This window comes from Camelus bactrianus, chromosome 9 (genome assembly GCF_048773025.1).
Source record: "Camelus bactrianus isolate YW-2024 breed Bactrian camel chromosome 9, ASM4877302v1, whole genome shotgun sequence".
Taxonomy (NCBI): domain Eukaryota; kingdom Metazoa; phylum Chordata; class Mammalia; order Artiodactyla; family Camelidae; genus Camelus; species Camelus bactrianus.
Genome location: NC_133547.1, coordinates 73428813 through 73451176, shown reverse-complemented (window position 1 = coordinate 73451176; position 22364 = coordinate 73428813). Strand labels below are relative to the sequence as shown.

Sequence of the window (22364 nt, the reverse complement as noted above, 5' to 3'; positions counted from 1 at the left end):
CAGGAAAAGCACATCTCAGGGTTACTTCAGACAGTCAGCAAAGCTAACTGTCTTTGAGAGGATGAGGAGAACGACTTCTACAGTTCATATTTTCTAAGAGAATTCTAATCTGGTTGTGTATCTGTGTGAGTTTCCTAGCAAGGCGCATTTCTTCTACGTGTGAAATATTTGATGGGTAACCTACAGGTATAAAGGCTCTCCACGAGTATCAGAAACATAGCTTTTCTTTGCCTTGTATTATTAACAGACACAAATATCATTTTGAAGAATCTTCCCCTTTCCAATCCTCACTTTAGACTCTTAATTCTATTTTAGAGACATTTTAAACAATTTTGTGCCTACTTAGCCCACTAATTTTTGCTATTATTCTGTGTGTGTGTGTGTGTGTGTGTGTGTGTGTGTATTTGAGGGAGCAATGAAACCTGTAAAGCAAACCAGAATTCTAGAGTGATAGATTACACGCCCATGCTCTGTCATATCCAATTAACTCAAATTGACTGTACACTGCATTATTCCGTTAGTGCATGGAAGATCAATAAATATGGGGAAAATCCACCCCAGCTCCCCACTTTCCCATCCGATTCTAGTAGGTCTGAGGCGGATCATGCTCCTGTGATGTGTGTGCCACAGCTCAGGCAGGCAGGTGGTGCGGAGACACCATTCAGACTTGGCCTATTCAATCCCAACTCCTCTAACTCGCCATTCATGCATAGCAAAACACCATCTGGTCCTATTTTGCCTCCAGCAATCACAGCTGACCAAAAACGATAATAACAGCTGTTGCAAAACAAAAGCCAAACAAAAGGGGTGGGGAGAAGGGGGGGAAAGGAAAGGTTAGATTGAAGTCCAGTGCTGAAAAATGCTCCACGGGGTGAGAAATGGGAACGAAACCATTCAGATGTCTGCAGCCCGCTGAATGGACACAGCGGAGGACTTCTACTTAAACTTGAGATAGTAATCCATCTGTCTCGAAAGCCTTCAAACCTCCATCAGGTGGGAATAGATTGCAGAAATTATGCTGCACGAAGGCATTTAAGCTTTTGTTCTTTGAGTCGGGAACTAATGACCCCGTGTCAGCTAAAAATGAAAACTCCTTATGTTCTTTCATCGCAAGGCAGTACTGGTTAATGCAAAAACGAGAGTCTGTTTAGCCAGAGTAATAAAATACTGTGCCCACGGCAGGGGGAGAGAGAAGGTGTGCGAGATGGGGGACGGGGCGTGGGGGAGCCTCGTTAATATCTGTGGACCATTTAGCAGGGAAAGCATTTAGGCTGTTTAGATGTCTCACTAATCAGATACCACATTTCTCATGCCTATTTTTCACCACGCTGCTTTATTGCTGACCTATAACCAAAAAAGTACACCAAGTACTTAACGTATGTCTCAGAACTAGGAACCAGTCCCACGGATAAAGGGAAATACAAGTTGATGCATAATACGCTTTAGCAGATCCTGAGAAAAATGATTTGGTAACAAGGCTGGGGAATTCTTTTCACGATTCAAGCCTTTTCGACATTTTAAAGATATAGTTCTGCCTGGTGATTAATTTTTTTAAACCGTTAGTCATCAAGCAATTCTTTTCCTTGAAATTGACCATCAGTGTGCTTAGCAGCATTTAATCAAATGTGATAAAACCCAAGATTTATAAAATCATTTAATAGATGATACAACACCTGCTTCTAACTGCAAACCAGTTGAAAACAGACTTCATTTGTAATTAAGTCTTATCACTAGTGACATTTTTTTTTCCAAGCAATACTTCATGGGTTTTCAAAATGACAATTACAGAACTAATACACAATTACTGTCACATGTAGTTTAGCAATTAATTTTGAAGACATTTGTCTAAAGGTTTCACAACAGAGTATAAAATGGTTCTTATTGTTATGTAATGTTAGTTTCAATTCACAGAAAAATCTTTCGCCATCAGCTCTGCTTCTGATGGGTCTGACGTGGAATCAGTTCTTTGTGGAATATAGTTGCCCCCTTGTAGATGTGATTAGGCACCATTCTTGGACTGTTTGAACACTGATACCTGTCAACTAATACATCTTATGAAAAGCTTCAATTTAGACACATTTTTCTACAGCAAGAAATCTATAAATTTATAATTAGAAGCTCTTGCTGTTCAATATTTGTACATAACACAGAGTACGAGAGGATTATGAAATATTGAAAGCTGAATTCATTATTCATAGCCCACAACGTACAGTAAATATTCTTTGAAATACAACAACAACTTTGAGGAATCCATATTCCATTATTTTTTTTTTTTAATGTCTTGCACACAGTAGCTATGGCTGCCCCTACTCACACCCTCATTTTTTTCCAGATTAGGATTCTGGTCAGGGTTGACACTTGCTGTTTTTAATTTTCATTTTATCATAAGCAGTTTAAGACTGTTGCCAGTGGTAATTTGCAATTTTTATCAAGACCTCTTCATTATAGCTTCTGACAGGACAGATGCTGTAATTAATCATGCAAGACAACTGGGGATAGTGGTCACACTGTTCTCAAAGAGGAGCCACTACAGAGCAAGAAAAGGGGGGAAGAAATGGGCACCGAAATAATTATTTTGGCTTAAGAATTAGCATTCGCCATCCGTTTTAATAGCGGTAACAACACAATGCCAGTTGGTTCTAGCCCCAAAGAGATGATTGCTTTTTCCTCTACACTTACCTTTCCCTTGCATCTTAACAAAATTATAATTATAAAAGTATTTCTGATGGCTTCTTTTCTTTTTCACAGGCCCTGATTTGGGACCATGCAATCCAAATGCTTAGCTCTGCATCTCTTATTTCCAACTAAAAATGGAAACCGATGCTGGGGTTCCAACACAAGTTGGTATGTGGACATATTTCCTCACCTTCTACATATTCAAAGAACCGAAAGTGAAATTTAACATATCATTTTATTTGAAAAGTGAACAGTTTCCTGGTTGTTGCATCAAAATACAGTCCACAGTTTTTACTGAAATGTGTTTATTCTATAGCAAGATAAAAGCATTTTTGTTTTAGTTAAGCAAAATACAAACAACTTAATTGCTGCTATCATAACTCATAAAAAAGTATAAAACAGCATAAAAACACAAGAAGCAACGTAGCAATGAATGGTTCGTGTCACCAGTGTTTACGTTAAAGCCTCGTTTATGAAAACTTTACAACACATGATATGAAAACTTACAACTTTGAAAGAAAATATTTACATTGATTATTCCGATGTGGTGTGCCTTTTAAATATTCTACCGGTATTACATCATAATAAAAACTCTTGCTTTTTTTTTTTAAATCTTAACTTTTGTAATAACTGTTTTCATTTAAGTGCATTTCCCTTTTAAAAATACAGTGTTTTTAATTTTCGAAACTTGTCACTCAAAACACAGAATATAATATTCACATTCTTGTCTTCTAATTGGCATGAGTATAATGGGCTAACAGTGGTCATAGGTACTGTTCCAACATATACTGTGGTTTGATTTGGAGAAGTCATGGGTAAAAAGTGAAAAATGAGTCAATAATTGAATCTAATCACTTGCATTTTTTTTTTTTTTCTGGAGAGATTTAAGGAAAAAAAAATAAGAGCTTTGGCAAAAGTCTGTGATTTACATTTTTTTTTTCATGACAAAAAAATGCCATCAACGATTGACGTCATACAAATGTTTGTATGAAACTGGTTCTTCATATTTCAGGTAGTTATGACTGTGCTTTTTATTTTTAGGGCTTCGGACGTTCCAGTCGCCTGGAAGTGTGGTTTATTCACTTCTGGAGAAATAAGGCCATTTGCTATGACTCAAAGAGGCCAGTTTATTACAGTCATCAGTATGTCCCAGGATTCATTAAACGGTTTGATTCACATATTGTAGGTACAGCCTGAATAAATAAAAAAGGCATCACATAAAAGAGCACAGCTTTTCTTGTTTAAAAACAAAGTGATTTAGAGTCCGCTAGAAGATGATTTTCAGCTACACTGTAGTTCTTATTGCCTATCTAATAGACACTTGAGAGGACCGCGTGGTCTGTTACACATTTCTGCATAACCAACACCGACTTCCGAGTTTCAGCCACATGTGGTTTACCCTCCGATGACGCCACTCTCCCCCAAGATGCGCAAACCCGCCTGCCGCGTGCATCTTCAGAAAATACTGACCTGCGATAACACTTGAGTCTGCGTCTGAGACTGTATTTGCGACTGGTGCTGCTGAGAGGCTGGCTGGGGGCTCCCAATGGCGGGGCCAGGGGACGTCATCTGGGAGGTGACCGGGGAAGGCTGCCGCGGAGAAGGCTGGGACTGATGCTGCATGTGCTGCAGCTGCTGCAGCTGGAGGTGCTGCTGCAGCTGCTGCTGCAGCTGCTGCTGGCTGAGCTGCTGCTGCAGGTGCTGCTGCATGTGGTGCTGAAAATGCTGCTGCTGCATCTGCTGCTGGAGCTGCTGATGCATCTGGTGCTGCTGGAGCTGCTGCTGCTGCATCTGTTGCATCTGGTGCTGCTGCTGCTGCTGCTGCTGCATCTGATGCTGCTGGGTCTGGACCGAAGAGCTCACCTGGGCGGAGGATGCTGAGCCAACCATGGAGCTGATCAGCGGAGCCCCAATGTTCGATGGCATGTTGGCTGCAATGGTGACCGACGTGACAATCTGGTTCATGGGGAGTCTCATGGTTAAGGGTTTGGGAGCGATTGATCTGGGGAGCGATTGCTGGAGAGTCTGAGGTGGTGCTGACACTGTTCCATGTTGAGACAGCGGGGGGCTGAGAAGGAGGGAGGGTGTCAGATTGGTGGACGCCAGGGTTTGCTGAACAGAACGAATGGTCTGGGCTTCTGCTGATTCAGCGGCAGCCTGAATTTGGGGGAGAAGATTTGAGTATTTTTAAGTCTTGTAAATTGATGACAAAAATGGCCACCATTATTCATGCTTCCCTGAACCCAAGCACTTTGTCACGTGACTTTGTAGCTCCCCCCAGAGGCAAACTCCCCACCCTTTGAATCTAGGCTGGCCCAATTGGTGCCTTTGCTCTGGTCAACATAATGTGATGGAAGTGAGTTCTCAAAGTCTGTCTGTCTGTCTGTCTCTCTCAGCACCTGCCATGACCTGATGACAGACATGTGGCCCAGTTACCCCACTCAAGAGCCAGTTCACTGCCAGCCAGCCAATTGCCATTTATGTGTATGAGTCCAGTGCCAACCCCCCATGCTGACTGCACACAGGTGAGCAAGACTGGCTGATCCTGCCAACCTTGGCCTAGCTCTGAAGACCCAGCTGGTTTACTGGCACTCTCTGAGATGAATGTTATCTTTTTGAGTTATTGGGTTTTGAGGCTGGTTGTTACACGGTGCTACTATAGCAAAAGATAACTGATACACATATTTAAGAGTAACAGTTCTTCAGCATTTAAGTCTAAACTAACCTCACCACCAAGAATCAGTTTGAAAGACAATAGGGTATAGACTGCCTGAGTTCAAGTCTAGCTCTGATACTCAACAACTTTGTGACTTTGGGCAAGTTAATTCATCCATCTGTTCCTTGCTTTCCGTTTCTATAAAATGGGGTTTTATAGCTTGTGTAGAGGCTGTGAGAATTAAATTAACTCATATTTGTTAAGCATTTAGAGCAGCACCTGGCCCACGGAAAGCATTTCATAAATGTTAGCTATTTTGATTAATTAACAATTACTACTACCAGAAAATGACTCTGACTAGAAAATTTCAAAGCCTGGTATTTGCAAGATTATTTATAACAGTGCTCATTTGAATATAAGAAAAACGTAACTGAATTCTTTAGAGACACTAAATTGAAGTACTTTACAACTTTAGTTTTAGTTTACCAAAGATTTTCAGAGATTTCCAGAATGTATCAAAGGAGTCATAGGTAAGGGGAGAATGTTCAACATTTGTGTGACTGAATAATCTGTTACAAGATAAACGGCCTGGGGCACAACATGGGGAGAAACTGCCTAATACATTTTGTGCTAAAAACACATAATTACCTCCACAAAATAAATTATTTTACTAATGCAACAGTGATTGGAATGAGTCCTCTTAAAGACAATTTTTTCCTCTTATTCTTCAGAAAATTAGAGGTTTTTGGAGGGAGGTTATGGGGGAACTTTGGAGGCATCAAGCTGCCATCCACTCTCTTTAATGATTTTGAATGTGTACGTCTCCATTTTTATTACTCACATTTATAAAATCTACCATTAGAAGAAATCTGAGGAGTGACTTTACAAGAAGAGTCACACAAAGTAGGAAAAGCCATCGCTGATGGTTTCGGTTTGAGCACCTTACCAGTGAAAAGCTCCATCCATCACTGGACGGTTCTCTGTCCCTTTTTTGTACAAAAGCCCAAGGGGGCTGCATGTTACTGGAGGGTCATGTTCTAAAGTCTTGGGTAAGAAGAAACCTGCAAATACTCATGGTTACCATTAAATCACCCACTAAGTAGAATACACAGTTTTCTACACATAAATATGAACATTATTTTTATGTACTCGAATATTTAAAAATCACCAAGCCAATCTTAAGGATGAAACTACAAAGGAAGTCTATGTATAGACACCTGGCCGATGACACCACTGTGCCTTTAAGATGCCCCCGAGTGGAGAATGGAAAAGGCTGGTTCCCTGTGAAGAGGTCCCACTTGCCTGCCAGGTCTACTCCCTTGGGGCTTAATATTAAGCTTCTATTAATTTTGTTGTGAAGATTGGAAGTGATAGTAGAGTCACATCTTAAGGCAGGGAGTCCTAGGCTCCGGATGGAGAGACATAAGTTAAATGGACATGTGATGCAGCCCTGTTTACTATTCTAATGTTGAGGCTGAAATCTTCCTCCCTGTAATCTCACTCCTTGGACAACTGCTTCTATCCAGGGTACAGAGACCAAACTTAGGCTCCCCTTACATGATGGTGCTTACATCTGAGAACCCAAATCACATGCCCCCAAATCCTCACTTTCATGATTCTTTTGATTATTTGAATATGGTTTGACTCTCAGGTGTGGAGGCAACCCTCTGGAGGGGCCTTCAATTAGTCATCATTCCCCCTTAAATTGCGGGGACCAAAAAAAAAAAAAAAAAAAGAGAGAGAACTTCAGAGATGGTCTCATCATCAAGCTGTAGGATTAGGTGCTGATTCCTGTGAGATCACCAGATTAGCAGCCATTTCACACTGGGTTCAGGCTGAAATTATTCTAAAGTCATACCTCAAGGACTATTTTAGCTGTCTGCCACATCTCTGACTATAAATTTAGAGTGCTCTCAACTGCACTTACCTAATGAATAAACAAAAACAAAACCCCTCAAACAAACAATATGTTAGTTTTGTTTTTTTTTTTAAATTCCATCCTATTGGTTTTTTGGAGACAGTGAATTCCACTTGGAAACGTTTTTGAATCCGGATTTTAGTACCTGATGTAAAATGTTTAAACAATCCCTTCTAAATCAGTCACAGACCCAATGAGCCCAGTCCTGGATGCTCTTTCTAGAATGCCTTTTGAGTTACTGGCTCTTGGCTTAAATCCATGTATGGTCAATTATTCATGCTCTAATGCATGAAGATCACCCATACCTGCTTCTGGGTAAATGAATGAATAAATGGTCCACTTAAAAAGTACATGCACACTGCTACTCTATTCATGTCACTTGTCTAATTAGCCATCACATACATCTCAGTTCTTAACATCTGTGGCCCACACCTTCAGTTGTTTGCTACCAACGTGCAAATCTGCATCCAGAATGGGTGTATCTCTCAGTGTGTGTCTTCCAGAGTCTCAGAAAAGGCTTTGCTATTGACCTCATGAATGTTTTCTTTCTCAAGAAGTGGGAAGTGTCCTAAGAGCTGTCAAAGATAGGAGGACCTCTCTGGATCTGCTTCTGAGCACATGCCAATGATAGATCTTAATATAAGGAAGAAACAACTCAGGTGCAGAAGAGAAAAAAGGATAAACCTTTTAAAAATGGCTTTGCCAGCAACACTGACCATGCCTGGAGGCCCTATGTGGTACTTTAAGGCAAAAAACACTGACAATGAAACGGAATCTCTGCTTGCCAGAGGAGATACAGCAAGAGCAAGAACATGAGCTCAAATTATCCTCCCCAAAGCCTCTCTAAATTCTAGGGAGGCTAAGGACAAAGTCAATTAAATGTTAAAATAGAAGGTAATAGCTCATGCTCCTTCTGGATCAAGGTAATAATAATCCAGAAAGACATTTGCTTTGGGATACTGGTGCATTTTATAACACATCAGAGTCCATTGTATACTCCATGTATAAAACATGTATACATGTCTTTTTTTAAAAGTACTTGGAGCATAATTTTATCTTAAATAATCATGAGGTTTATTTATTTATAGGATGTGGAACAGTTTGGTCAGAAAATGCAACATCCCCTATTACAATAATGTAACCATTGAGAATTTATGATCCGATATCCAAAAATGCCAGCCATACCTCCCAGTTTCAATAGAGGACATTACCACAGATGTCAGTCCCCAAAAAGAAGAAAGAACAAGAGGCTGTTTAAGATTTGCCTAAGTGGGGGGTGGTTATAACTCAGTGGTAGAGCACATGCTTAGCATGCATGAGGTCCTGTGTTCAATCCCCAGTACCTCCACTTAGAAATAAAGTATACATATACTAAAAAAAAATTGTCTAAATAGCTTCAACATACATACATAGAGATCAGTGGATCTTTTGGAAACAATTTAGATTCTGCAGCTTAAATTAACTCTTATTTTTCATGCCATCATTCTGGTGATCTCTACTGAGAACAAATACGTTTCTGAGTTGTCCAAGATGTGTGTGGTTTTTTTTTTTTTAATCAACTCTAAGAGGAGTTGCATTTCTGTTTTCAATGCTCCAAGGCTGTTTCAAGATTGTGATTCTCTCAGAGACTGGCAGCCCCGGTCTGGGTTTACCTTAGAAACGAGGCTGGCCCTGTATGCGGCCAGGGCCTTCAGGTACTCTTTTTTGGCAGCTTCCGTTTTCCTTTTATATACCTATGAAAAGACCACAATTAGCACCACCTTTAGCATACAAATTCGCAGCCATAAAATAACTGCTGTGCAAATTAGGTTGCAACAGAACTCACTTATAAAGTTGGTCTCCGCGGCTTTGACTTTTAAACGGAAACATACACACACAGATATTAAAACAAAACAGCACCCCGCCGCCCTCGCTGGAGCACAACTTTGATGTTAACTATGGTGAACGAGAGAAAGATTTCAGGTTGCAGCACAGATTTCTTAAGAGTAACGGCTGAGGACCTCATGCTCAGGCTGTGAATAAGGCAACAAGAATGAAATTTGCGGCAAATGGTTTAAACGATAGAAAGTTAACGAGTTTCTCCATCAGTGTCTTCTTTCTCTCACACACATGGCTAAACTGTACCAAATCAGAGGATGAAAAAACCAACAATAGAGAGAGTGTGAGAAGACAGACAAGACAGAGGCCTTTCAACCTGGGTTTTCTTTTGGAGGAAAACAAGCCAGAAATAGTAAAAGATGAAAGATTATCCATTAGTGAGACCAGTGGGCTACATAAACAAATCCCAATATATTGAACATGATGTGGGCTTCCTTTTCTTAACAGCGGTCTGATGGCTGGCTGTTATACCAAAGTGCAATTCTCTTTTCCTCCAGAATTTAAAAGTTAGATGCAGCTTTGGGATTACATTCCTGGGGTAGAAAAATCAGTCTGCTGCATATAGCATGAAGCTCACTGCAAAAAAACAGGCAAATTCTAGAGCTGCCCCATCCCAAGGTAAGCAGTGAGTAGGAATGAATCCATGATTTGTTTAAAAAAAAAAAAAAAAGAAAGAAAGAAAAGGAAAGAAAACCAAGGGTTTTTCACTCTTAGTTCCTGAAACAATTATTCTGGTTTATTACTAACAGGGGTCTATTATTCTAAGGATGTGTATAGTTCACTCCTCTGAATAGTCACTGGAGTTTCACGCAAGGAGCCAGGGGAGGACTGAGCCCCGAGGAAGTCATTCTTCTCTCCATTGGTGTGGAGGACTTGCCTGGGGAGAGACGGGAGGCTAGACCTTAAGAAAGTATCTCCCACCAGCATGGCTAATCTCTCAATACCTCTCATACTGCTGAGCTTTCAAATGAACTTGGAATAAAATTTCAAATGCCCAAGGACAATAATGAGACACGCAGAGACAGCTTCAAAGTTTGGAGACCCACCAGGATAGCACAAGGGTTCAGAAAGATGATCAAAGAAAGGCAAGCAAGATGGACCTAATTCCTTTGTAGTGCCCTTTTTGAACCAAGGGGGAAAAAATTCCACATTATTTCAAATGAAAAGATGATCATCAAAAGTTGATGCTTGCAGGATACTGCCTGGATCTCCTCCAACTCTCTTCTGAATGGGCTCTGAACACGCACCCTTCAGGGAACTGAGAAAGCCATATAACTGGAGAGTGGTTTGGACTCCTATGTTTGGGTTTTTTAATGCCATCGCTTAGACAGGCTTTCATGAGAAGCAATCATATCAAGAAGCAATCACTCAGGAAAAGGGTAAGGAATATTCTGGTATGACGTTTCACAACACGGCTGCCACGGATCTTGGCCTCACCTGCTTTTGTTCCTCTCCCAGGCTGTCCCACATAGACGCTACGATTTTTGAGACCTCTCCAAAGGTGGCATTGGGGTTTTGACCTTTAATTGCAGCCTGTGTGTCTCTGAAAAACAGGGCATATGCTGACACTGGCTTCTGTGGCTCATTGGGGTCTTTCTTTTTCTTTTTCTTTGGAGTCTTGGGCTTCTTGCCAGAATCTGGAGCAGCTCTTTTCTCTCCAATGGCCTGTAAAAGCAGGAAGAAAATTCACTGCCTAGAATGTACTGGCCGAGAATGCAGAAAGACTTACTCAGGCTTACAATTGTTCTTTTAAGGTTTTGTTAAACATCATGCACAGATGAATCACCCCCAAAAGCGGGGGAGGGGCAAACTTGCTTAGAGTTAACTGGACAGCAGACATTAGCATTTAGAACATTGATTAATGAGACCCAGAAGTATCCTCAATACATTCGCAACATATGCTCTAAATAGCAATTATGAGTAATGAAAAACAGAACACTCTGTACCAGGCAATGCTCGCTCTCTATATGCCATGCTACATACGTACCTATAAACAAAATATTTTACATTTTCAGAGGTTTTTAGAAGTAAACTTAAATAATATTCAGGATGTTGATCATATTCAGATATTTTAAATGAGGTCCCTTGCTGTAGACACATACCATATGTATGATCAGTCTGAATTGATTTTTTTGAGGCTTTTTTTTTTTTTTTTTAATTTTACCACATGTTACTTTGCTGATGGTCTCTGGAAATGCAAATGGAAATCTGCTATAATCCCTAGGTTTCACAATAAAGGAAAGGTCATCTTTATTTCTTAAAACAATGAAAACTTTCTAAAGAATAGGATAACAGGAAATGTACAAATGTCAAAATTCTAACTAGAACTAGAAAGGAAATTGATACTCTTCATAAAATTAAAAACCTGTCAAACAGCAGCAACAGTAGATACTTAAAATCACCAAGGCTAAAAAAAGACTAATAAGAAGACATTTATTATTACATATAGTAACCCTGCCCACAAGAATACTGACATACAGAGGTTCACACTCTCTGAAAATCACACGCTGTCCGAAATCAAAACTATAGAAATAACATGGGTACAGTTCCCCAAATTTATATACCACTGAGCTCCAATATTCACCTGCTACCAGCATCTAATTTCAACAATCAAAAACATACTCAACAGAAAAGCAGGGGAAATGATTGATTAACCTTGTTTTATCCCCCTTAGATTATAACATGACTCTGTTGAAGACAATTCTGCAGTTAACTTCATCAAGAACGCTGCAGTGTTTGACAAAATCTGTTTTAAAAGCCAGCCTTAGGCAAGATCAACAGAGATAGATTCAAGTTACTAACAGATTGGCTTTTAATGGCCTTGAGTCTTGAATCTTAATTCAAATTTTCCAAGAACATCATTACTTGCTGAAGAAGGGTCATTTGGAACTTAACCCAATTACTGGAATTCTTAGCGAGGAAACTGATAAGTAATTCTGAGAGCTCTGAACCCTCCTGGTGTTAGGAAACTGGCAGCCTCCTTCTTGGTGGGCCTACTGTTTTCATTATTTGAGTGATAACCACACTCATACTTTATACAAGTAGTTTACAGACCTCAGTAGGTGTTAAGCTAGATCTCGTCTCTCCTCCTAAATGCCGTCTTTTATAACTTACACAATTAATCCAATAAAATTCTGTAGACCTCATAGCCTTTTTTTCTAAATCCTCAGACTAAGCGAGACTTGTTAAATTCTAGTTAATGAATCTGAACTTGCAAGGGAGTCAGATGTCTTTCGGTTAGAGCTTCAATTGGAGCCAAGTTTTCCTTCAGTGAAAAAATATTACTTTAGCCACAAGAAAAAATATATAGACACAGATTTTTCTTATTGAGTAAAACAACTCTATTCTTTTCTTGGAAGAGAATTTGGCACTGTTTGCATCAACAATACTCCGACCAATGGCAAGATGAAAGTAATTTCCAGTACAGCTTTTTCCAAAGAAGAGGAGTTTAATTTCATTCTTTGCAAAACAACATTCAAATGTTGACAGCCTCTGACGTCTTTCTTGGATAACCACGACCTGACCTAATCGTCATTACCTTTTACGAATAAACCCGAAATGAGGAATTTCACAGTTTAAATAAAAGCTCAGAATTAATTCTCCGAAAGAAACTTCCGCATAGCTGACTCAAAGGGCTGCGAAAAACGGTGAAATAGCTTTACCCCAAAGACATAATCAACACTAATGTTAATCTTCCTTTTTCAGCTAAGCCGCTGATAAACTGGATTCCTTGTCTTTACACAAAACCTAGACCCTGGCTTAAAATGGAACAAGCTAGGAGTCACATAAAAGGTTCTCATCAGACGGGACAATTTCAGATTGATACAGAGGTAAGTATTACGATCAGTGGGAATTTGAGTGAAGTGAAAGGAATCCACTTGAATTGTGTAATAGTCAGCTGTATCTCATACACATCCCTTAAGTTTCTTTATTATTTCCCACTTCACCCCACTGCCCTTGTGAGTGTGAGCAGAGACTGGCAGCACACTTCCCCACCTTGTGTGCAGTGGGGTGCTCACATCACGGGGTGGACCAAACGTTCCTGCTGAAAATCCCTGCAACATTTCTCCTCTTTTTATCACTCACAAACCTCCCTAGCTCCTCTTCTTCCATTTCTATTTAAAAATAATGATGCTCAAGGTCAAAATAAGTGATGCTCGAGGTTCTGGCCTTGGCTTGCTCCTTACACACTCTGAGAAATCCTGGTCACTTCTATGTCTTCATGTTGATGTGCTGAGGGCCCGCAAATCTATAGTTTCATCTCCAACGGACTGAGTTCTAGACTCAGATGGAAGCATCTCAAATCCAGCCCCTACCATGTCCAACTCTCATCCTCCCTATGGGGAAAAACAAACAAACAAACAAAAAACAATCCTCCCTTCCGGGTTATCTTCTCATTACCCGTATCCCTTCTGGCTCCCAAACTAAAACCTGGTGTATCTTCTACTCCTCCAAATTCCAGGGGATCAGCAAACCTTAACGAGTGATTCTCCTTCTTGAATATCTTACTAATCTGGCACCTCCTGTTCATTCCTTTCTTCGTTAAAAATAAAAGGGAACACTTCATAAAAGGATCTTCTCTCTGGTCTCTCTCTTTGGAACACATTCTATACACAGCTCAAGTTATATTTCTGAAGCATAAATTTGCTTATGCCATTCCTCTATGCAAATAACTCATCAGCTCTCAACTACCAGCAGGGGAAATGTTCCCACCTTTCAGCCACTCCTTTCTTCAATTCCTGTTTCTTTCCTTCCCCATGTCACACTGTTCGCAATACCCATAAACAGGCATGTACTTCCACTTGCTCCCTCTCCCAGAATGCTGACCTCTCTCTTCTGCATCACAAACTTTTATGTATCCTCTTAGACCTAATTCAAACATCACCTTCTCAGTAAAGTCTTCCTCAAATCACTCTCCTAAGCAGAATCGATGATGGGCTCAGCACACCAGATACATCAATTATACCACTAATCACATCTGGCACTAGCTTTAAACACTGCCACATGTTCCCAAGGGGAAGTCCCAGGGGCAGTAATTCTCTTGTAAATCTTTGTATCACCTGAACCAGGTAAAATGCTAAGCACAGAGTAGGTGTACGACGCATAACTGATGAATGAGGAATGAGGAATTGTGCACCTAGAATAAGTAATTTGAATGAAATAGAATACTTTTCGAGGCCTTCAGAAAAGCCTGAAACTAAGGTTTTACTTTGAATAATGTCTATTTGAATAATATATAATTTCCCCGACAAAAGCAAAGATGCAAGGTGAAAGAAACTTGCTAAGCAATAAGCATCATCAGAGGTGCAAGACTGTCACATGTGGCTGCAGGTTAGCTGACTAACTAGGTGAAACACGCCCGCATGGACATCATCTAAGAATCAGAGCAGCTGAGAACTTCTGAAAAGTCCAGTGCAAGCCTTCCTCTTTGCCGATTAGGAAAATTATGCCTGTAAGTGGCTTGCTCAATACCTTACTCCTAGTAGGAGCAGCCAGATCTCCCAACTTCCAGTTTAATACATTTTCCAAAGATAAGAAATAAATATAAAAGAGTGAAGGGAAAAAAAATCAAACTGTCATAAATTTAAACGCTATTTCAATCCAGGAAGAAAAAGGAGGTAATACCGTGACGATGAAATTCAAAGATGTAAGCATGGGTGATCCCAAAGTGTAGGTTATATTCTAAAGGCAGTTAACTTACTCTGTTGGATTCATCCGCATCCTCTTCATTGATGGAGCTGGAAGGGGAGGGGGTTGCCGATTTGCTCGCTGGAGGTGAAGGAGACGTGTGGGGCATGCTCGCACCTCCCAAATTCAACCCCAGCTGGGCGCTGAGCTGAGACTGGTTGATGGTGGTGAGCTGGGCAGGAGGCATGATCCCAGAGCGAGCGGCATCTGTCATGTGGACGATGGACCTCATGATCAGGGAGGGGTCCTGACGGTATTGTGACACTTGAGTGTGGCTCTGATCCTAGAGGGGCGACAGCGATGGGGGGACGCTCTTTTAGTTTTCCCAAACATCAGTGCACTCACGGGGGCTGGGAATGAAATGGGTCAAGGGGGTCAAGAGGTATCAACTTCCAGTGATAAAATCAATACGTCATGGGGATGTAATACACAGCATGGTGGCTACAGTTAATAATTGGGGATTAACAGATACACACTGCTATATATAAAACAGATTAACCACGAGGACCTATTGTGTAGCACAGGGAACTATATCCAATATCTTGTAATAACTTATAATGGAAAAGAATACAGAAAAAAATAGCTATATTTAGGTATAACTGAATCACTTTGCTGCCTACCTGAAACATTGTAAATCAACTATACTTCAATAAATGATAAATAAATAAATACCATTTGCATATTTGAAAGCTGCTAAGAGAGTAGATCTTAAAAGTCCTCATCACAGGAAAAATATTTTTTTTGGTAACTGTATGATGACTAATGTTAACTAGACTCACTGAGGTGATAATTTCACAATATATCCAAATAGCGAATCATTATATTGTATACCTGAAACTAACACAATATTATATGTCAATTATACCTCAATTAAAATATCAACTAATTTATAGTGCTAGCAGTTCCTGAGACAGATCTGAGTTGTTGCAATTTTGAGCGATCTGACTTATCCCAGGGTAACGGTCTCTACTAATTTATTAACTATAAGGACGCATGCCAGAAAGTGAAAAGGCCAAAAGCACAAAGCCCAAATTATCTGTCCCAGTCTATTGCTCTGCAGAGCTATCAGAGGATGACTTAACTAAATGGAATAAAAGACTATCGGCCAAGGGAAGATAAATGTCCAACTCTGCTTCTTACTGAGGACAGTGATGACAAAGAAAAGGGTGGAGGCTCACCAACTGGTCTGCCATCCCTCGCTCACAGTTCTGGTTCCTACCCTTCCCCCAGCTCTGTGAGAAGGGGAGAATCAGTTCTCTATTTCATCCTCCCAGGAAGGCATAGGACATAGAGAGAGGATGGGCCAGAGAAGCACAGAGCAAACATCTGTTTGCCTCAGGGCACCCTCTCTGTAAAACCCTCTGTGGTTAACCAGAGGGTCATCCCAATTCTGAATTACATTGTCATCAGCATCTGGAAGTCATTCCATGTCTTTAGAATTGGATATCCCTTTTTTCTTCTTAAACCTGCTTTGCTTTCTTCTGTTCAACCCACCCTGATTTAATGCACTAATGAATTTTTTTAAATGTGTATAAGGAGGAGGTAGAGATAATCAGAATTAGCTTCTCTGAAAACCACTGCCGTCACTTCAAAAGTAGCCTTCTTTGTTTTTGGCAGTCATATAAAGGGCTTTAGAGTTGTTGCTGTTGCCTCTTCTTCTTCTTTTTCTTCTTCTTCATCTCCTTTTTAATTCCAGAGAATCAAAAAATGAAGACATGCTTTTCAAATGACTTGCTGTCAGACTTGTCAATTTAGAGTGAGTCTGTGATTTTATGGAAACCAAATTCTCCTGACTCACAGTGACCCAGAATCTAATTTTATACACAAGCCTATGAATTCTTAACTGTTCCTCTTTTGAGTCTTTCTGATAAGGCTTCTTTTTGCTCTTTAAAGAAACAAATTAATTATAATTTGGAGCATTTGGTTTCTTAATATTAAATATGATCACACCACTAAATAAGAAGCCATAGCTATCAATAGGAGACTAGTTGAATAAATTATGATCTACCATACGACAAAATATTATGAAGCTTTTTAAAACAATGCATTAGATTTATGTGTACTGACCTAGAACAGAGTTTTTCAATTTCAGCTATATTGACATTTGGGAACAGATAGTTCTTTGCCATCGGAGCTGTCCTTTGTATTGCAGGATGTTCACAGTAACCCTGGCCCCTACCTACTAGATGCCAGTAGCAACCTCCCTCCCCTCTTCAGTCATGACAATCAAAAAATGTCTCTGGACATTGCCCCCCGAAGGGCAAAACTGCTCCCAGTTGAGAACCACCAATCTATAGTGATACGCAAGATATCGTAAGTGAAAAAGTAAGTTGCAACACAGTTATAGAGTACAGTCCCTTTTTGTTTAAAAAAATATGTAAACAATGGTTACATTATACGGGGTTGGATTGGTGGGGTAAGGAGGGGAGCATCTTAACTTTTTCCATTTACAACAACACAAAATAAACAAAAATGAAAACACTTTAGTTAGGAAAAACTAAAAAGAAGAGATACAAGTAGTTAAACTGGTCTGTAGTTAATTCCTAGGGTTTAATATTAAATATATCAATTTTCCATTTTGTAATAATTTCTGAGTTATCAGATTCCTGTCGAATCCTGGGGAAATGTGTCACACGTATCAGAACAACCCCACTCTTCCTTGTCTCACTGACAATATTCTTTTCCACTGCTCCTAAAACATTATATTCTACTGGCTGGTGTTCTGCTACAGACTTGTATCACAAACGTGGCTTTTACGTTATCAGTCTGTCCTAATTGCTTTTCATGAGCATTCTGTCACACATTCAGCTATTTCTCTTCGAAAAATTTGGGCTGACTGTCCACACCTCCATGTTCTATGAAGATTCCACCATGGCTTGCTTGCATCACTCCCATCCCTGCCAACTACTGGGAATTAAGCTATTTTATTCTTAATTTTAGTCTCCAAATACGTCTTTCAGAATGCTTTTAAGAAGTCCTTTCGGACTTATTTAAATCTAAATGTTTTAAAATATCCCCAGGCAACTCCAGAGTATCTGAATTCTGACTGTATAGTAATAAATTAGTTAACTGGCATGGCCATGAAATTCGATGATGATTTACACAGCTTTCTCATTAACCGAGTTGCTTCGCTCTCTTTACTCCAAGGCCCGTGAACATCACGTGTGGATACTCGGCTGACTCATCCCAGACCTACAGTGTTTCAGATCAATCTCACAGCCAAGAAGTTAGTTTTCTTGGCTTTATCAGCACCTCCTGAATTTCACCCGCAATGGATGCCTTTATTATGGACCTGGTTGCCTGAGAGCTCCTGGTGACAGACAGCCAAGGGTCACTGTAGGACAAAGGAGCCTTTATGATATATATGTTCACTCTGTGCCAGGATTTATGCTAAGCTTAACATATGTTTTCCAATTCAATCCTCTAAATAACTTTCTGAATTAGACACTATTATACCCATTCTTAGATGGGAGTGATCCCCTAAGCCCGGGGCTAGGTGGTATTGCTTGATGAAGAAAAAATGCGCTAGGGAGCCCAGGGCCCCCAAGGTGGAAGCATGGACTGACACAGAGAGAGATGAATGGGGCTCTGAGCTCTCGGCCACCACCATCCCCTGTTATAAGCAAAGCAACTCCATTTTCATTTGTTTTATAAATTGAGATTCCTCACAACGTTTCACTAAAAATTAATTAATTAATTATTTAATTAAATTAAAAAACTTTTAGAAATTGGCTCTCTCTGCAGTGGGGACAGTGCAGAAACCACTTCTGAAGAACGCTGGTGGTGGGCCGAGGCCTTGCCAAAACTCAGAGCACCTACGTGGTCTTCAGATCCAAACAATGCTGACCCCACCTTTCTTATCCCCCACAGGACAGTACACCAAAGACCTCTAAAAGATTTTCAAGTAACCTCTAAACCACATAATCTATGCATCAGAATGTGCTAGCATTTACCATGGTCCACAGTCATCTGATAACTTTCTATGTGTGAAGATTACAGTGTCAGAAGATTAATGGAGAAAGTATCTCTTTAGAGTTCCTTTAGGGCCACTGATTATGAACAACTTCCTTGGGGGAACCTGGTGATCCTTAATAGCTCCAATCATTTTCTACTAAAAAAAGTAAACTTCGGGGGCAAAGTATATATAGCTCAGTGGCAGAGTGCATGCTTAGCATGCATGAGGGCCTGGGTTCAATTCTCAGTACCTTCATTAAAAATAAATAAATGAATAAGTAAATAAGTAAATCTTAATAACCTCCCCTTGAAACAAAACAAAACAGTAACCTTCAAAAGACATTTCTTTGAACTTTGGATTCCCACTTAAAAAGAGAAAGATGTCAGCTCAGTTGAAAAGCATTTATTGAGCACTTACTATGTGCCAGGCCAGAGAAGCCAATATATCAATGCTCATATCTTTAAAAACTAGAAACTGCCATGTGATTCTTTTAAATATGACTCTAATTAAACAAAATTTAGATGGACTAATGAATTTACTATGACAAAGTATAGGCAAGAATGATTGATACATACTCCTCGAAAACAGCTCATAATTTTTCCTGCCAGCAATGATATGAGAAAGAAACTTCTAAGTGTAGATACAGCCCTAAGAAATTTAATGCATTTTTATAAGTCATTAGGTTTCACTTACTAAAATTAAGTCTTGAAAGATTTACCAATGATCACTGAAAAGCAAAGCAACCAGTAGGTCATATGAGATTGCTATTGTCACATCCAACGTTAAGGACTGAATGCTGGTAGCTCTTTCGACTCCTTTCCCGATTCCATTTTATGTAGAGAGTTCACTTGTACCATTTCCTAAATTGTTCATCATTTGGGAACAACTCATTCTCTCTTCTGATCTCACTCTTTCCTCTAACTGATGATATTAGGTAAGAGTTTCTCAACCTCAGCAGTATTGACATTGTGGTCTGGATAATTCTTTGTTGGGGGAGTGCATCACATTCTTTGCTTACAAATGCACCTTGAGTATGTAAATGCTTAACAGCACCTCTGGTCTCTACCCACCTGGTGCCAGTAGCCTCCCCTCCCCCACCAGGCTGTGACAACCAAAAGTCTCCAGACATTGGCAAATGTCCCCCGAGGGGCAAAATCTCCCCTTATCCTCATTGGAGAATGACTTAATTAGACAAATATAGTGGAAATCATCTTGTTGTGAGAGAGGAAGAGGAAGTATCCGAGGACTATATTCTGTCTGTGCAGAAACAAGACTCAAACTATAATAGATATAGTGAAATATATATATATAGATAGATATAGATATATATAGGCTAGACCAAAAAAAAAAAATTCAGGGGAGAGTGGCTACATTTGATTAGGTCAGCAGGAAAGGCCTCTCTGAGATGACGTTTGAGCTGATACCTAAAGAATGGGGAGGAGTCAACCATGAAATGAGGCAGGCAGAGAAAAGTATGTTCCAGGCAGAGAAAAGTCCGAGGAGGGAGAGAGCTTGGCATGCTTGAGAAATGGAAAGAGAGCAGTAGAGGTAGGAGCCGGGGAGGCAAGATGAACAGCAAAATGCAATGGGATTGAAGAGATGGGGCTGGGTCAGACTATGCAAGGTGGGGACATCAGGGGATGCTTCCCTGAAGAGGTGACCCACTGAGCTGAGGTAGAAAGGAAGAGTAGAAGCTAACTAAGCCAGGAAAGAGGGAAGAGCATCCTATGTAGATAAGAACACGTACAAAGTCCCGCAACATAAGGGAGCACATCATGGATAAGGAAAGGTGAGCATTATTGGCCAGGAGAAAAGCCAGGCTGGCTATGAAGCTGGAGAGGCAAGGAATGGCCATAAACTAACGAGGGTGTAGTCCGCCCCAGGAAGTCTGGATTTTAATCACAGTGTAGGAGGATGCCATTAAAAGTTTAAAGGCTTGGTCTCTATCTAGTGAGGTTATTCATTCCAATAACTTTTAACTGATCATACGTCATGGGCAACTCATCTAAATCAATTGTGGACAACTTGGATTTAATTATACATAACATAAATATAAACATATAACCTAACATCTCAAAGCATGGTTTGAAGAGTACCCAAGGATTAACTTTTGCCATCAGAGAAGGTCATTTGGAATGGACAGGCCATGGACTTGAGAGGAAGCACGCTGCTTTCTATTTGCCTACAAGTCCGATCGCCGACGCCTCCGCTCAACAATGCCTTGATGGTTTGTGTGTGTCTTGGTGGGAGGAGTGTGCTGAGCTGAGGCTTGCTTCTCCCTCTACCTGATGAAAGAGTCTCTTTGTCTTTTGTTTTTTTTTTAAAAACAGGAAACCAAGGAATGGATATTTCAGGTAGCGGTCCCTCCTTTTCTTAAATTGTCTGAAAATGCAGTCTATTATTGAATATGAATCATTTGGGTGAATGGTTAAAAAATCTGAATAAATTTATGTGAAAAAGGAAACTTTAGCTCCCTGGCATAAATTAAAAACTGGAATCACTCGTGATCAATGGGATGCCGGATAAATACCAAGTAAAGGAAATAATTCCATTATAGTCCATCTAAATGTGGGGTACCAGCCTCAGGGTCTGGGCCAGAGTTCTGCTTTCTCTTTCTTCAAAAGGATGAAAGAGACGTGTAAGAGACTTATTAGCCCCAAACTGAGACTTCCTCCTTGACTTAATGAAGATGGAAAGAGAATGGAAAGGTGCCTTCTGAGTAAATCACTATGTTGTATTGCCACGTCTGCGTCTCATGTAAGATACGCAGGGTTTAGGGGATGGGGAGGGAATGGATATAGTCTGCTCTTACTTCCTTAGCCAAAAAAACTCTTACTTCCTCTACACATTCAAGCTTTTTCACTCACACTTTCAGGCTCAGAGCGAGGGCCTGTCCGTCCACGAAGTCTCCTCAGAGCGAATTCCCCTTCCCTCCAGGCCCAGCGTTTGTCTTTATGCGGCATGCTTGGTGGCACTTAATCACTCACCCGCCTATATTGTGTTTTTGTTTCTTTTACAAATATAAGATATAAGCTTTCCAGTTTTTTTTTAAATTTTAAATATCACACATTATTCTAGTTTATCTATTTTTACTCAACACAACAGTGCTTACTTCCATCTGTGCTGATTTTATCACAGAGGACTTTAAAAAATATAATATTCAAATATTATTATTATTATTATTATTATTATTAATGTACCTTCCATCTATATTTACAAATAAATATCCTTTGTAACAGTCTAATGGTAGATTTTCATTAAGGAAGGATAACATCTAATTAAGAAGCAAATAACCCAAATATATTAGAGAGTGTGACTCAATACATTTTCACTATGTGGTTTTTCAATCAATATTTCTTGAGAAATGGAGTAATTAAACAATTATCAGTAATAAAAATTGCTTTGTATTAATAAATATCAAAGAACTATACATAGGAAATTCAGGTGAGTAATTTTATGCTCAATTATTTAGTTATGTCCAAAAGCAATGTTCAAATTTTATTTCCAAGTAAACAATGAATCAATACTTATGCCTAGCTAGGGTATTCCTAACCCCAATAGAACCTGGAACAAATACAGTTATGCCAAAAGCA

The 22364-nt window shown here is 39.8% G+C and overlaps 1 protein-coding gene and 1 pseudogene across 15 annotated transcripts in view; both read right to left on the bottom strand.

Annotated features, from left to right (window-relative positions):
- Positions 1-22364, bottom strand: part of LOC141578737 (MFS-type transporter SLC18B1-like) — a 489075-nt pseudogene that overhangs the window by 49228 nt on the left and 417483 nt on the right.
- TOX3 (TOX high mobility group box family member 3) overlaps positions 2893-22364 on the bottom strand; it is a 352097-nt gene continuing 332625 nt past the window's right edge. For 12 of the 15 annotated variants that reach the window (XM_074370750.1, XM_074370751.1, XM_074370757.1 and 9 more), the window contains 5 exons: positions 14830-15099; positions 10566-10793; positions 8903-8983; positions 4147-4833; positions 2893-3869 (listed from right to left, as the gene is read on the bottom strand). In XM_074370750.1, coding sequence (XP_074226851.1) covers positions 3816-3869; positions 4147-4833; positions 8903-8983; positions 10566-10793; positions 14830-15099 — 1320 coding nt within the window. In that variant the 3' untranslated portion in view covers positions 2893-3815. Of the gene's footprint in view, positions 4834-8902; positions 8984-10565; positions 10794-14829; positions 15100-22364 lie in introns of all 15 variants that reach the window. The other 3 variants (XM_074370753.1, XM_074370752.1, XM_074370756.1) reach the window with 1 other exon arrangement.